Source organism: Myotis nattereri, assembly GCF_964212035.1.
Source record: "Myotis nattereri genome assembly, chromosome: X".
In the NCBI taxonomy this organism is placed as follows: Eukaryota; Metazoa; Chordata; class Mammalia; order Chiroptera; family Vespertilionidae; genus Myotis; species Myotis nattereri.
This window is the reverse complement of record NC_138078.1, coordinates 53,741,295-53,756,704: the sequence shown is the minus strand read 5'-3', so window position 1 is coordinate 53,756,704 and position 15,410 is coordinate 53,741,295. Positions and strand designations below refer to the sequence as shown.

The window sequence follows — 15,410 nt, the reverse complement described above, 5'->3', positions numbered from 1 at the left end:
TGTGTGTGTGTGTGTGTGTGTGTGTGTGTAGGAGCAGTAAAGAAGTGAAACATAAGGTGGAAGAAGCAGTCAGGGACTAGATCAGGAAGGCCTCGTATGCCATGGCAAGGAGTCAAGACTTGATTTTGAGGGAAAGGAGGAAGCTTTGAAGGGTTTAGACAGGGCCATGACATGATCATTTTTGTGTTTTTCAAAGATCACTTTGATTTCTGGGTGCAGAGACAGTGGGGAGCAGGCACAAATAAACATAGGAAGAAAGTCAAGAGGCTATTGCAGTAGGCCAGGGGAGAGATGATATTGATGTTGACCAGAAAGGTAGCGGTGGGGACAGAAAGAAGTGTTTGGGTTTGGGATGTATTTTGGAGGTTGAGTCAACAGGACTTACTGGTGGATTGAAAAGATGCCTCTGAGTGTCTGACTTGAACAATTGACGGATTGGTAGTGCTATTCGTGAGATGGGGAATATTGAGGGAACAGATCTAGGGGAGAGTGGGAAATGAATTCAGTGCCATGGTGAGAGCTTCCAGTAAGACATGTCCTGTAGCCGGTTGGTCATCTAGGTCTGAAACTCAGGAGAGAGAATGAGGCTAGAGATAGAATTGTGAAGTTTTGGAAGTGATGAGGAGTGGAGAATGCTATGTTTTGTGCAGCAGCACTGTCCTGTCAAAAAAAAAAAGCTTTGGGTTCTAGTCGGTTTGGCTCAGTGGATAGAGCATCGGCCTGTGGACTGAAGGGTCCCAGGTTCGATTCAGTCAAGGGCACATGCCCTGGTTGAGGGCTTGATCCCCAGTGCTGGGCATGCGGGAGGCAGCCAATCAATGATTCTCTCTCATTTTCTCATTTTTGATCTTTCTATCTCTCTCTCCCTCTCCCTTCCTCTCAGAAATCAATAAAAATATATTTTAAAAAATTTTGTTCTTGCTTCAGCCTAAGCCCTGGGAGGCAGTTTTAGAAGGCAGTTATCAAAGACTTTGCAATTTAGTGCAAAGGCCCTGCAGATAGTCCTAACTCTTGGCTCCCTTTTCCCTCCCAGTTCCTGTAATTTCCACGGCATCTTGGGCTGACTTGACTAGTTTCCAATAAGAATGGCAGATACCCATACGGCTGTCAGCTGATTTCTCAACAGAAACCATGCAGGCCAGAAGAGAGTGGCAAGAAATATTCAAAGAGATGAATAGCAAGAACCTGCAACCAAGATTACTTTATCCAGCAAAGCTATCATTCAGAATGGAAGGTCAGATAAAGAGCTTCACGGATAAGAAAAAGCTAAAGGAGTTCATCACCACCAAACCAGCATTATATGAAATGCTGAAAGGTATTCTTTAAGAAGAGGAAGAAGAAAAAGGAACTCTTACCATTTGCCACAGCATCGATGGAACTGGAGAGCGGATAAATACCACAAGATCTCACTTACTTGTGGATTATAATGAACAACATAAACTGATGAACAAGGACTGATCCAGAGACGGAGAGGCTTTGATTGGACTGTTGGGCCTTGGAGGGAAAGTAGGGGAGGGTGGGGGCAAGGGGGAAGGATCAACCAAAGGACTTATATGCAAGCATATAGGCCTAACCAATGGACACGGACAACAGGGGGGGGGGGGTGAGGGGATGAGCGGGGGGGGGGGGGGTAGAGGGTACACATATGTAATATCTTAATCAATAAAAAAAAATATTAAAAAAAAAAAAAAGAATGGCAGATGCCAGGCCAGCTGCCATTCTTAGGAAATTTGGTTTCCAACTCCCCCTGCTGGCAGAGCTGAAGATGACTCAAGGCTGGGTGCAGAGCTTGAGAGAGCACCCCTATGTCCTGCTTCCCTTGGGGTAGACCCTTCTCGGCCCAAAGGAGGGGATTAAGACCTCATTCCAGTCCCCTTTTCCTCTTTTCCCCAACACTTCACCCACTTTAGAACTCTAGCTAGAAATAGAGAGATAAAAGACTAATTAGGTACTGGGAAGCAAATTAAAGTTTTCCTATTTCCAAATCACTTTCTTTTGTTTTTTGCCCCAAACTCACTCTTTTTTGTTGTTGTTAATTCTCACGCAGGGATTTTTTTCCATTGATTTTTTTTTTTTTTGAGAGAAAGTGGAAGGGAGGGGGAGAGTGACAGAGAGAGAAACATCGATGTGAGAGATACATATCAATTGGTTGCCTCCCTCACGTGCCCTGACTGGAGCTGGGGATTGAGCTTGCAATTTAGGTACATGCCCTTGAGTGGAATCAAACCCATGAGCCTTGGGCTGACGTTCTAACCACTGAGCAACCGGCTAAGGCCTAAACCCACTCTTGATTGCCTTGCCCATGAAGACTTAATTTGGTTATTTATACCTATCTCCAAAAACACTCTCTCCATATCTCATTCTCCCGGAGTAACATTTTACTGACACCAGTTGGCCTTCCTCCTCATATACAGGAAAGCAATGGTCTGTGATGATAAGAGCACTGAGCTGGGTTTAAGTCCTGTTTCTGCCACTGATTCAGAGTGTCACCTTGGGCCAGTCACTTCCTTCTTTCCCAGTGGCAGTTCTCTCACTTGTGACATTGATTGGACTCCAAAAAACTTCCAACTCTAGCTTTCTAGGCTTTACTCCAACTACCTTAGCCTTTTCAGTTCTTCACATGCATCAAGTTCTCTTCTACCTCGGGGCCTTTGGTCATGCTCTTCCCTCTGTCTGAAATGTTCTTCCCTTCCCTTTTTTGTTTAGTTAACTCCTCCTTATCCTTCAGCCCTCAGCTCATATGTTACTTCCTCAGAGAAACCTTTCCCAGGCCTGCCAGACTGTGTCAGGTACTTCATCATATGTTCTCAGAACTCCCTGGAGTTTTCTTTGTGAGCCCTCATCATGGTTTGCAATTTTTCACATGTTGTGGGATTATTGTTTCACATGAACTCTCTCCCCACCATAAACTCCTTGATAGCAAAGACCTGTCTGTTTTGCTCACCACTGTATCACAGCATCCAGATCCTTGCCTGACCATCTTGTAAAGCTCAACACGTATTTATTAAATAAATGAAAAAGTAAATGGATAAGTGAATCCCTCCTTCATCTATCAGCTGCTTTATATATCTAACTAGCATAGTATTTAGGAGCAAAAAGTCAAATCCAGACTGCCTGGGTTTGGACTCCAGCTTTATGACTCACAAGCTGTGTAAATTTGTGCAATTTATTCAATCTTTCTGTGCCTCAGTTTCCTTATCTTTAAAGGGAGGATAATAGTAGTATATACTGCCTAACAAGGTTGTTGTGAGGATTAAAAGATTTAATATCTATAAAGTGTGTAGAACAAAGCCTGGCATTCAAGTGCTATATTAGTAATACCTATTGTTCTTATTTTGCCTCATCCATCCCTCCACTTACCCATTCTGAACTCTCCCACCAGACCTCATTATCTTTTTTTTTTTCAGACCTCATTATCTTATTTCTGGTCTGTGAGTGGGTGACTCAGTGTAATTTGCAGAACAGATAGAAAAGGTGTTGTTGTTTTTTTAAATTATAATGGAAATTTTTAAACATGCAGAGAAGTAGAGAGTCCAGGATAATGAACCTCTGTAACAAGCTTCAACAATTATCAATATTTTGCCAAACTATGTTCATCTGCTCCTCTCTCATTTTTCTTCCTACTGGAGTATTTTAATGTGAATCTCAGGTGTCATATCATTTTATCTGAAAATACTCCATTATGTATGTCTAGCAGATAAGGACTTTAAAAAATACAACAATACCATTAAAACACTTAAAAATTAACAATAATTAGGGAAGGCTTTTAAAACCCCATTCCCTTGAGAAAAGCTGGGGGAATGAGAGTCCTCACTTCAGGGTAGATGTGAAATGAGGAACAGCCAGGAGAGTTACTATAAGAAAAAGTGCTTTATACAGGGATTGACAACATAAATGGGATATAGTAGTAACTATTATTTTGATTCTCTTTTATTTCCCCCATTTACCTACTCTAAATCCTCCCCAACTTTTCTCTTATTTTGGGTCTGTGAATGTGTGTGACCATTTACAAAGGAGGACTAGGTGGTGATTTTTCTGGGTCATTGGCACCCTGGGGTGGGAGCTGGGACACCAGAATGTACCGAAAAGGGCAGCTACTTAAGGACTGAGGTGGAGGGAAAGAGAGCTGGAGGATTTAGTGGATTTAAAGAAGAGGGGAGTACTGTGGCCGTGTGAAAATGGCACCTGAGAAAAATCCAATAACCTAAGGGCAGGCAAGCCAAGGGTTGGTCTTTTCTTCCCACTGATTAGGGCCTTTGGGGATCACTGCCAGTAGGAAAGCAGGAATTCCCGAGAGAATTCCTTTTAGCTTTTCTCCACAGACCACAGAAGGGCAGCTGCCTAAGAGAGCAATTGGGGTTCTGTTTTGCTTCATCTTGAGTTCTCAACAGTTCCAAGGATATAAGTGATGATGGCAGACACTGAGCTAAAAGCACAACTAGAGATGGCCTTCCTCAGACTTACGATAAAGATTATTGTGCTCCCATCTCTCTTTTCCTTTCCGTGGAATTCTCCCCACCATCCCTTCTCACCTCACTCATCCTTTGGGTACCCAGGGCACCTGCACTCTTGACCTACGGCAGTCCAAAATTGCCTCCAGAAAAGAAGTGATTCAAACACTTTATTTTTAAAAATCTTTGTTGTTGAAAGTATTACATATGTCCCCTTTTTCCCCCATCGGCCCCCTACAGCCCTCCCCCACCCCAGGCCCTCACCACCCCACTGTCTGTGTCCATGGGTTATGCATATATGCATACAAGATCTTTGGTTGATTACCTCCTACCCATCCACCCTCACCCGCCTTCCCTCTGAGATTCCTCACTCTGGTCCATGCTTCCATGTCTCTGGATCCACTCCGTTCACCAGTTTATTTTGTTAATTTCACATGTGAGTGAGATCATGCGATACTTGACTTTCTCTGAACTGAGTTATTTCACTTAGCACGATACTCTCCAGGTCCCTCCATGCTGTCTGAAATGGTAAGAGCTTCTTCTTCTTTACTGCTGCATAGTATTCCATGGTATAAATGCACCACAGCTTTCTTATCCATTCATCTACTGATGGGCACTTGGGCTGTATTCAGATCTTAGCTATTGTAAATTGTGCTGCTATGAACATAGGGGTGCATACATTCTTTTTGATTGGTGTTTCAGGTCTCTTAGGATATATTTCCAGAAGTGGGATCCCTGTGTCAAATGGCAGTTCCATATTTACTTTTTTTGAGGAAACTCCATACTGTTGTCCATAATGGCTGCACCAGTCTGCATTCCCTCCAGTAGTGAACTAGGGTTCCCCTTCACATCCTCCCTCGCACGTGTCATTTCTTGATTTGTTAATAGTAGCCATGCTGACAGGTGTGAAGTGATACCACATTGTCGTTTTAATTTGCATCTCTCTAATGATCAGTGACTTTGAGCATTGTTTTTTTTAATTAAATCTTTATTGTTCAGATTATTACATTTGTTCCTCTTTTTTCCCCCCATAAGTCCCCTCCTCTCAGTTCCTGCCCCACCCTCCGCCCTCACTCCCCACCCACTGTCCTCATCCATAGGTGCACGATTTTTGTCCAGTCTCTTCCCGCATCTCCCACACCCCTTTCCCCCCCACACAAGAATAGTCAGTCCATTCCCTTTCTATGTCCCTGATTCTATTATAATCACCAGTTCATTCTGTTCATCAGATTATTTATTCACTTGATTCTTAGATTCACTTGTTGATAGATGCATATTTGTTGTTTGTAATTTGTATCTTTACCTTTTTCTTCCTCTTCCTCTTCTTAAAGGATACCTTTCAGCATTTCATATAATCCTGGTTTGGTGGTGATGAACTCCTTTAGCTTTTCCTTATCTGTGAAGCTCTTTATCTGACCTTCAATTCTGAATGATAGCTTTGCTGGATAAAGTAATCTTGGATGTAGGTTCTTGGTATTCATCACTTTGAATATTTCTTGCCACTCCCTTCTGGCCTGCATGGTTTCTGTTGAGAAATCAGCTGACAGTCGTATGGGTATTCCCTTGTAGGTAACTGACTTTTTTGCTCTTGCTGCTTTTAAGATTCTCTCTTTATCTTTTGCTCTTGGCATTTTAATTATGATGTGTCTTGGTGTGGTCTTCTTTGGATTCCTTTTGTTTGGGGTTCTCTGAGCTTCTTGGACCTGTAAGTCCATTTCTTTCACCAGGTGGGGGAAGTTTTCTGTCATTATTTCTTCAAATAGGTTTTCAATATCTTGCTCTCTCTCATCTTCTGGCACCCCTATAATTCTGGTGTTGGTACACTTGAAGCTGTCCCAGAGGCTCCTTACGCTATCCTCGCATTTTTGGATTCTTTTTTCATTCCGCCCCTCTGCTTGGGTGTTTTTTGCTTCCTCGCATTTGAAATCATTGACTTGATTCTTGCGCTCCTCTGGTCTGCTGTCGGGAGTCAGTATAATATTCGTTATTTCAGTCCGTGTATGCTTAATTTCTAGTTGGTTCCCCATCATAACATCGAGGGTCTCATTAGTTTTCTTGTAGATCTCATTAAGTTTATCAGCGGCTTCTAAACAGTTCTTGAGAGACCTTAAAAGTGTGGTTCTGAACTCTATATCTTCCATTGACAATTTTGTCCTGTTTCTTTGTCTCCGCATTTTGTTATGCTTCCTTGGTGCACCCCCTAGTGGTCTTTGTGCGCAGTCTTGTAGTTAAGCCTTGATTGTTGTAGCTAATACCAGGGAGGGTTTGACCTCCAGGCCAAGTGGCTGTGAGAATCAGCTGTGTCTGCAGTGAGAGAACTTCTGTCCTCTAGGGAGGTGCTAATCTAGCCTTTGCCTGAGGCTATCCGGCAAATGCCTCTGTGCAGGGCTTGGGCGGGGCAGGTCGCACAGGATCAACAGGATGGGCTGGAGAGAGCAGTTATGGTGGCTCTCAGTCCTGTCCCCAGGGGCTCTGCCTCTCTGAGTCCCAGCAACCGCTGCAAACCTCGGAGAGAAAGCTGCACTTGCTCTGACCAAATCCAGACAGTCCCGCTTCTCCCGTTTGAGTCTGGGTCCCTAAAGACTCGCCGGGATCTGGAGCTCAGAGTCTGTGACTCCCTCCCGATTGAAAACGCCAACCGCGCCCTCCGCCGCCAGCCCGCTCCGCACACTCCGCACCTCAGAATTTGACTTCAGCACTGCGCCTCCTCTGAGTGTCCGTATGCGTTTCTCTTTCCTCCTCGTTGTAGGACTTCCACTCAGCCAGCGTTCCTGTGGTTCTGGGTGATGTCCATTCCATCTTTTAGTTTCACTTTTGAAGTAGTTGTTCAAGGCAGCAAACTCCGGCGTTAACCTATGCCGCCATCTTGGTTCTCCCCCTGAGCATTGTTTCATATGTCTCTTGGCCATCTGTATGCCCACTTTGGAGAAGTGTATAATTAGGTCCTTTGCCCATTTTTAAATCAGATTGTCTTCCTTTTGTTAAGTTGCATAAGTTCCTTATATATTTTGGATATTAACCCTTTATCAGATGTATCATTGCCAAATATATTCTCCCACACAGTGGGCTCCCTTTTCGTTTTGTTGATGGTTTCTTTTAGTGCAGAAGTTTTTTTTATTTTGATGTAGTCCCATTTGTTTATTTTCTTCTTAGTTTCCTTTGCCATAGAAGATGTATCTATAAACATATTGCTATGCGAGATGTCTGAGATTTAGCTGCCTATGGTTTCTTCTAGGATTTTTATGGTTTCCTGATTTACATTTAGGTCTTTTATCCATTTTGAGTTTATTCTTGTGCATGGTGTAAGTTGGTGGCCTAGTTTCATTTTTTACATGTATCTGTTCAATTTTCCCAACACCATTTATTGAAGAGACTGTCTTGCCTCCATTGTAGGCTTGATTCAAACACTTTAGCAGAGTAAACAAACTCTTTCCAAACTGGTCTCCAACGATCTCATCCATCTCATTTCCTATCACTTCCCTTTTCTTTCCATTAGGTAGCGGGTTACAGTAAAGGAGCACAGACCTATGTCCACATAGAGCTGGTATTTAATTCTGGCTCTGCCATTTCCCAGCTCTGGGAACTTAGGCAAAGCCACCTTTTTTTCTGAGCCTCAGTTTTCATGTCGGAAAAAGGGGGTAGTAGTAGTATATTAAAAGCCCTCTTGAGAGAGGGCCTAAAGCCATATGAACATACTAGTGACACAGTGCAGGAAATTCATGCACATTAAAAGGGAATTAATTAGAGGAAATATTTTAATATTGCTATTTGCCCTTTCTCTATAATAGAAGTGTCAGAGATGAAAGAAAATTAGTAAGATATATATGAAAATCTTCCTCCTGTCAGAGTCTGGGGTGCACCACGGGAACCAAAGTCAAGTCCCTGCCCACCCTCATGCACCTCGAAATTGTGCAAGACCCAGACCTGGCCAGCCCCACCCCCATTGGGCTAGATCCAGGCCTGGCTGGCCCCACCACTGTCAAGCCCCGCTGGGTTGGGAGGCGTGGCCTCAGGTCACCTGGCCTAGTGCTGGGGCGGGGGCATGGCCTGAGGTCCCCCATCAAGCCCCTCTGGGCTGGGGGTGCGCCCTGAGGTCCTTGTCAAGCCCCGCTGGGCGAGGGTCATGGCCTCAGGTCCCACAGCCCAGCACTGGGGCATAAGGTGTGGCCTCAGGTACCCTGGCCCAGTATCAGGGTGGGGGGCACAGCCTCAGGTCCCCTGTCAAGCCCTGCCAGGCGGGGGGCATGGCCTGAGGTTCCCTGTCAAGCCCCATCTGGCAGGGGGCACAGCCTCAGGTCCCCTGCCCTGGCCCAGCGCCATGCAGCCTCAGGTCCCTGCTGATTGCTCGTTAAGGCTCCTTACGGGAACTTGGCCTCAGCTGTGGGCGCAGCCATCTTGACCATTATGGTGTGATGGTCAATGCGCATATTCCCTCTTTTTTAGATGAGTTTAAATATATAAACCATCTTCTCTAAAATCCTTTGCAAATGCCTAACAAGCTCAAGCCGGTTTGACTCAGTGGATCGAGCATTGGCCCATGGACTAAAGAGTCACTTTTTTTGTTTGTTTGTTTTTAATATATTTTATTGATTTTTTACAGAGAGGAAGGGAGAGAGATAGAGAGTTAGAAACATCGATCAGCTGCCTCCTGCACATCTCCTACTGGGGATGTGCCTGCAACCCAGGTACATGCCCTTGACCAGAATCAAACCCGGGACCTTTCAGTCCGCAGGCCAACGCTCTATCCACTGAGCCAAACCGATTTCGGCAACTGGTTTGATTCTGATCACAGGCACATACCTTGGTTGTACCTGGGTCCTGGTAGGGGTGTGTGCAGGAGGCAACCAATCGATGTCTCTCTCACATCAATGGTTCTCTCTGTGTGTGTCTCCCCTTCCCTCCCAATTTCTTTAAAAATCAATGGGAAAATATCCTCTGGTGAGGATTAGCAAAACAAGAAAGAAAGAAAGAAAAAAACCTTAAAAATAAACAAACGCCTAATGGTCTATGAAATTTACAAAAAGCTAAAATTCCCTGGACATATAGTAGACATATGACTGGGCCAATAGGTGAGTTTTCAAATACTGAATGTTAATTGTGCCTCGAGGAATCATTGTCCATGTTCTTACCAGTTTATGAGCAAGGGCATTTTTTGTTGTCTCATAACCTATTTGCATCGCCAAAACAAGCCATTAACTCAATCACCATGTTTCTGGAAGCCCTAAGCTCTGCCTTTGAAAATATGCATCTCAGTTGGAGCTTCTGAAGAAATGGTGACCATAAGGACAGCATTACTTATTTCTTAAATAAGGGCTTTGGCTCCGTTCTTGAAACCCTTCTTCAGTGTGACTCATGGGATTATGCCTCCTTGGGTGTTTGAATTCAAAGCATGCTCCAGCGCCAGGCAGTGGAAGGAATGATATTTGGGTCGCAGGCTGGGGAGGAGGTCTCTAGTGGCTATGACTGACATCACCTCATTCAGTCTACGCGAGGATAGCACACGCACGCGTACACGCAAACAGACGATTAGCCTCAGCAGGGTTTGGATTGGACTGAAAATGGTAGGAAAAAAAAGAGGACACGCCCACCCCGCGCTGCCCCGGGGGGGGCGGGGGTGAGGGGGGGAGGGGCACCGCCTCTTAGCTCCAGCAAGCCTAGGCGCAGGCGCGCGACTTTTGTGGGCTGGACTCAGGTGCTGATGCCGGAACTTGGGGGGATTGACCAGCTCGGTGGCCAATGGTTGGCCCTGCTCCTCGCCCCGCCCTTCCACGTGCACAGCGCATGCGCAGGGCGGGAGCGCGAGAAATTCAATCCCTGGCGGAGATAACTAGGACCCAAAGTGACGGTCATGGAGGCGTCCCAAGGGTTTGTAGACGCCGAGGCTTTAAGCCCAGAGCTGGCTGCTCTTTACCTGAGGTATGTCTGGGCCGCTGGGCGGGTCTAGCTCGCAGGTTCTGGCCGGGAGTGGGGGTGAGGAGTCGGGGGGAGGGCCCTCTGACCCTCCCAGGGGCCTAAAACTGCTGAGGCGGAGCCTTTTGCGATTAGGGCGCGGGAATTTGCTCAGCTTTCCAAAGCCCGGGAGCTCCCCAATGCCCCCTTTGAGAATCAAATGACTCACTTTTATGAACTCCTTAAGAGCCAGAATTTCAATTGATCAAGCAGCTTTCCTTGAGTCTTTTCAGCTTACCAAGCCCCAGGCCTAAAATATTGGCCTCCTCCCCAAATTGCTTATAATCGAATAGTGGAAAGGGATAGGTAAATTTATAATGTTTAATAAGTGCTGTAAGAGGTAGAATGTGTAAGGCATAGTATGGGCATTCAAGGAGGGAATGGCCAACTACAGGGTCGGTGAGCCTAGGAAGACCTCATAAAAGGAAGAGACATTTGTGTTGAAAAATGAGGAAACATTCAGCAGATGGCTGAAGGTGGAGAGGGCTTGGTGATGTGGGAGTAAGCATTTAAAGTATTTTTAAATTGTGGTAAAATACACACAACATAAAATTTGTATTAACCTAATTTGTCTTAACCATTCTTTAGTGGTATTAAATATATTAATTGTTGTTCAACCATCACCAACATCCATCTCCGGAACTCTTTTCATCTTGTAAAACTAAAACTCTGTACTTATTAAACACCAGCTGCTCATTCTCCAGCTCCTGGCAACCATCATTCTACTTTCTGTCTCTGTGAATCTGATTCCTCTAGGGACTTCACATAAGAGGAATCATACAGTATTTGTCTTTCTGTGATTGGGTTATTTTACATAGTATGATGTCCTCAAGGTTCATCCATGTCAGCGGTTCTCAACCATCGGAAAACACATATATAATTACATATTGTTTTGGTGATTAATCACTATGCTTTAATTATGTTCAATTTGTAACAATGAAATTGGGGGTCACCACAACATGAGGAACTGTATTAAAGGGTCGCGGCATTAGGAAGGTTGAGAACCACTGATCCATATAGTGTTGTGTGACAGGATTTCCTTCCTTTTTAACATGCAATAATATTCCATTGTCTGCATTATTCACATTTTCTTTATCTATTGATGGGCACTTGGGTTACTTCCATCTCTTAACTATTGTGATAGTGCTGCTGTAAACATGGGTTTGCAAATATCTCTTCAAGATCCTACTTTCCATTCTTTTGGATATATATCCAAGGTGGGATTGCTGGATCGTATAGCAGTTCTACTTTTAATTTCTTGGGGAATTGCCATACTGTCCTCTAGAGTAGCTACATCATTTTACATTCCCACCAACAGTGCACAAGGGTTCCAGTTTCTCCACATCCTAGCTAACACTTATTTTCTGTTTTGTTCTTGTTAGTACCCATCTTAATGATAGTGAAGTAGTATCTCATTCTGGTTTTGATTTGCATTTCTCTAGTGATTACTGATGTTGAGAATCTTTTCATATACCTGTTGGTCATCTGTATGTTTTCTTTGGAGAAATGTCTATTCAAGTCCTTTTTTAGTTGGGTAGCTTTTGTTGTTGTTGTTGAGTTGTAGTTCTTTATATATTCTGGATATTAACCCCTTATCTGATATATAATTTGCAGATATTTTCTCCCATTTTGTAGGTTGCCGTTTCATCCTGTTGATTGTGTCCTTTGATGTACAGTTTTATTTTTTTTAAATTTAGTCTAATTTTAATTTAATTTTTTCAATATACTTTTTTATTGAACTTATTGGGATGACATTGGTTAATAAAATTATATAGGTTTCAGGTGTACAGTTCTATGCTAATCATCTATATATTGTATTATATGTTCACCACCCCAAGCAAAGTCTCCTTCCATCACCATTTATCCCTGCTTTACCTTATTCCGGTACCAACCCCACCCCGCTTTCCCTCTGGTAATCACCACACGGTTGTCTGTGTCTATGAGGACTTTTTAAAGAAGTTTTATATTTTGATGTAGTCCAAAGAAATAAATTGGGGCAGTGAACAGTTCTGTCTCCCTTTTCAGAAAAACAATGTTTTAAAGCTGTTAAAAGCCAAAAGACCTTACAGAGGAGTAAAAGTACATTTTTGGACTAAGTTACATGACTTCCTTAAGGAAGACTTGGGAACAGAGGGAGGCAGTGTGGTGTGGTAGAGTGATGGCTTTATTTATTTATTTATTTATTTCCATTGATTTCTAGAGGGAGTGGAAGGGAGGGGGGAGGGGGAGGAGAGAGAAAAACATGGGTGTGAAAGAGACACATAGATTGGTTGCCCTCCCGCGTGTGCCCCTACTGGGGCTGGGGAACTAGCAACCAAGGTAGTCCCCTTGACTCTTGATGGGGAATCGAACCCTCAACCCTAAGGCCCGCGGACTTTTGCTAACCACTGAGCAAAACCAGCCAGTGTGAGTGCTGGCTTTACAGTTGGGTCATATGGTTTCACATTATGGCTTTGTCACCTGCTAGCGGGGAGACCTCAAACAAGTCACTTGACTTTTCTGACCCTCAATTTTCTCATCTGGAAAATGGTGGTGAGGCTTAAGGTATTTAGTTTCCTTCCCTCCTTTCTGTGAGCAAGCAAGTGGGCCTCTCAGCTTGCACTGTGCACTGGTTCCTTAACACTGTCTCTCAAGCTGGCACCTGTTTCTCACTTGTTCCTAAGTGCTTTCTTCAGAACATTCTCAAATTGTCTCTCTCCTACTCCCCTCAACAGTCACCCCCTTATCTCACAGTCATTTTCTGCTGTCACAATCCATACCTTTCTTTCACAGTTTCCTTGTCTCTCAAGACATCCCATCTCTCATGACTCCTCAAGTCTTATAATTCTTCTTTTACTCCTAATCTTTCTCAGTGTTTTCCATCCTCTCCCAAATCCCACACACAGCCTTCTTTACCTTCTTTCTTACTCATAATTCTGCTCATTGGCATAATCCTATTCTCACACAATTTCTCTGTCTCTATTTCTCCCTCCTCCTCTCCCTCCCTTTTCTGTCCCTCTCCTTCCCTGTCTCTTCCTCCCCTGCCTAAAAGATGAAAGAAAACTTTGAAACTTGCTGTCACACACTCTCTGCACACCTTTCTTTTTTCACACCTTCATTTTCAGTCACATATGATAACTGTCACACATTCTCTGTGTCAGTCCTGCTCTCCCTTGGTGATGCCAGCCCAGTAGCTCCTCTATTACCCACCCTCTCACTCTGATGCCCACTGTCTGTGCTCTCTGTACACCCATGCTTCCATTCTCTGTTGCTCCCCTCACCCTTGCCCCTTCATTTTCTGGCATTCTTTCTCTCTTCTCCCCGCTTCTGTCTCTTTGTCTTTCTGTCACCCATTATTTCTCCCTCTGTGTCACCCACCTCTGTCACCCATTGTCTCTCTCTGGCACTCATTCTCGCGCTCTCATTGTCTTGCTCTGTCACCCACTACCCCCTTCTCTATGTTGCTCACCCCTCTCTCTTTCTGTCACCCACCTGTTCCACACTGTCATCTACCTGCTCACACTTACTGTTTCTGTCAACCCACCTTCTTTTTCTCTGTCATCCTCCCCACTCTGTACCTCTATTACCCCTTCTCCCTTTCTCTGTCACCCATGATCTCTATTACCCACTCTCTAGCTCTGTTTCTCCATGACCCATTCTCTCTGTTATCCACTATTTCCCTGTCACCTACTTTTTTCTGTCACTCTCTCATTCTGTCACTTACCTTTTTTCTCTGTCACTGTATCTTTCTGGGTCCAATCAAGAATAGAAGTCATACAGTATGTTAAAGCATGGATTTTAATATAAATAATTATTAAACTATGAATTGAATGGGCTATACGAAATAAGGACACTCTATTATGGTACCCGAGAGCCGTGGTCGGCAAACTGCGGCTCTTTGGCCCCTTGAGTGTGGCTCTTCCTAAGCCTTAGGAGTACCCTAATTAAGTGAATAACAGTGTACCTACCTATATAGTTTAAGTTTAAAAAATTTTGACTCTCAAAAGAAATGTCAATCGTTGTACTATTGATATTTGGCTCTGTTGACTAATGAGTTTGCCGACCACTGGCTTAGACAAGCGAAAGGGGTGGGGCTTGGAGCATAGGTGAGCCGCTGAGGGAACTAGTTTTCATTCAGAGAGGGCTGCAAGAAAATCATTTCTTGGCAAGGTGGATGCTTCAAGGTCATTGAGGGACTGGATGTTGTTAGTGTGTGGCTGACCTACTGTGCTGCAGCAGCTGGCAACTTCAGGAGAGTTCCTTTCTCCTGCAGTGTCCCTCAGGCGCCCTCTACTGGGAAAACTTAACATTGTCCTGGCTGTAAAGGAGAGATGCTTAAAGGAATTCTGTCCATTATCACAGAACAGGTACTGAGGAGTGAATTTGGAACTGAGAGGCAATAAATGATGACTGGCACAGTCACCCATCCTCTATCTCTGTCACGCACATTCTTTCCTATGTTGCCCACCTTTTTCTCTGTCACTCACTGTTTGTGTCATCCTCTCTCTCTGTCACCCACTTGATTGTTGTCCACTCTCTCTTCTGTCACCCATCTGCTCTTTTTCTCTGTTTTCCTATCACCCACATCTCTTATTACTTTATCCAGACTGCTTTTGTCAAGGTCACCAATCACTTTCATATAAGTAAATAATGGGCAATTTTTAATCCTCATCCACCTTGACCTACCAGCAGTATTTGACAGTTTATCATTTCTCCATGAAACACTTGATTCATTTGGCTTCTAGGACCCCTCATTCTTCTGATTTTCTTCCTACCTCACTGGTTGCTGCTTCTCAGATTCTGCTGATTCTTCCTCATGCCCTCAATTGCATTTTCCTTCTAATGTACTTTCAGTTAAATTCTCAGGCATCATGGCATTTCATTTTCTTTTTTATTTTTATTTTATTTTTTTATTTTATTGCTTAAAGTATTACAAAGGGTATTACATATGTGTCCATTTTTCCCCCCCGCCCTAGACAGTCCCCTAGCCTCCCCTATCCCCCAGTGTCTTATGTCCATTGGTTATGCTTA

General features: G+C 44.0%; 1 protein-coding gene across 1 annotated transcript in view; it reads left to right on the top strand.

Moving 5' to 3' along the window:
- Window positions 1–10,232: 10,232 nt before the first annotated feature.
- The window catches only part of ERCC6L (ERCC excision repair 6 like, spindle assembly checkpoint helicase), a 60,343-nt gene continuing 55,165 nt past the window's right edge, over window positions 10,233–15,410 (top strand). The window contains exon 1 of the mRNA XM_081080869.1: window positions 10,233–10,367. Coding sequence (XP_080936995.1) covers window positions 10,300–10,367 — 68 coding nt within the window. The 5' untranslated portion in view covers window positions 10,233–10,299. The remainder of the gene's footprint in view (window positions 10,368–15,410) is intronic.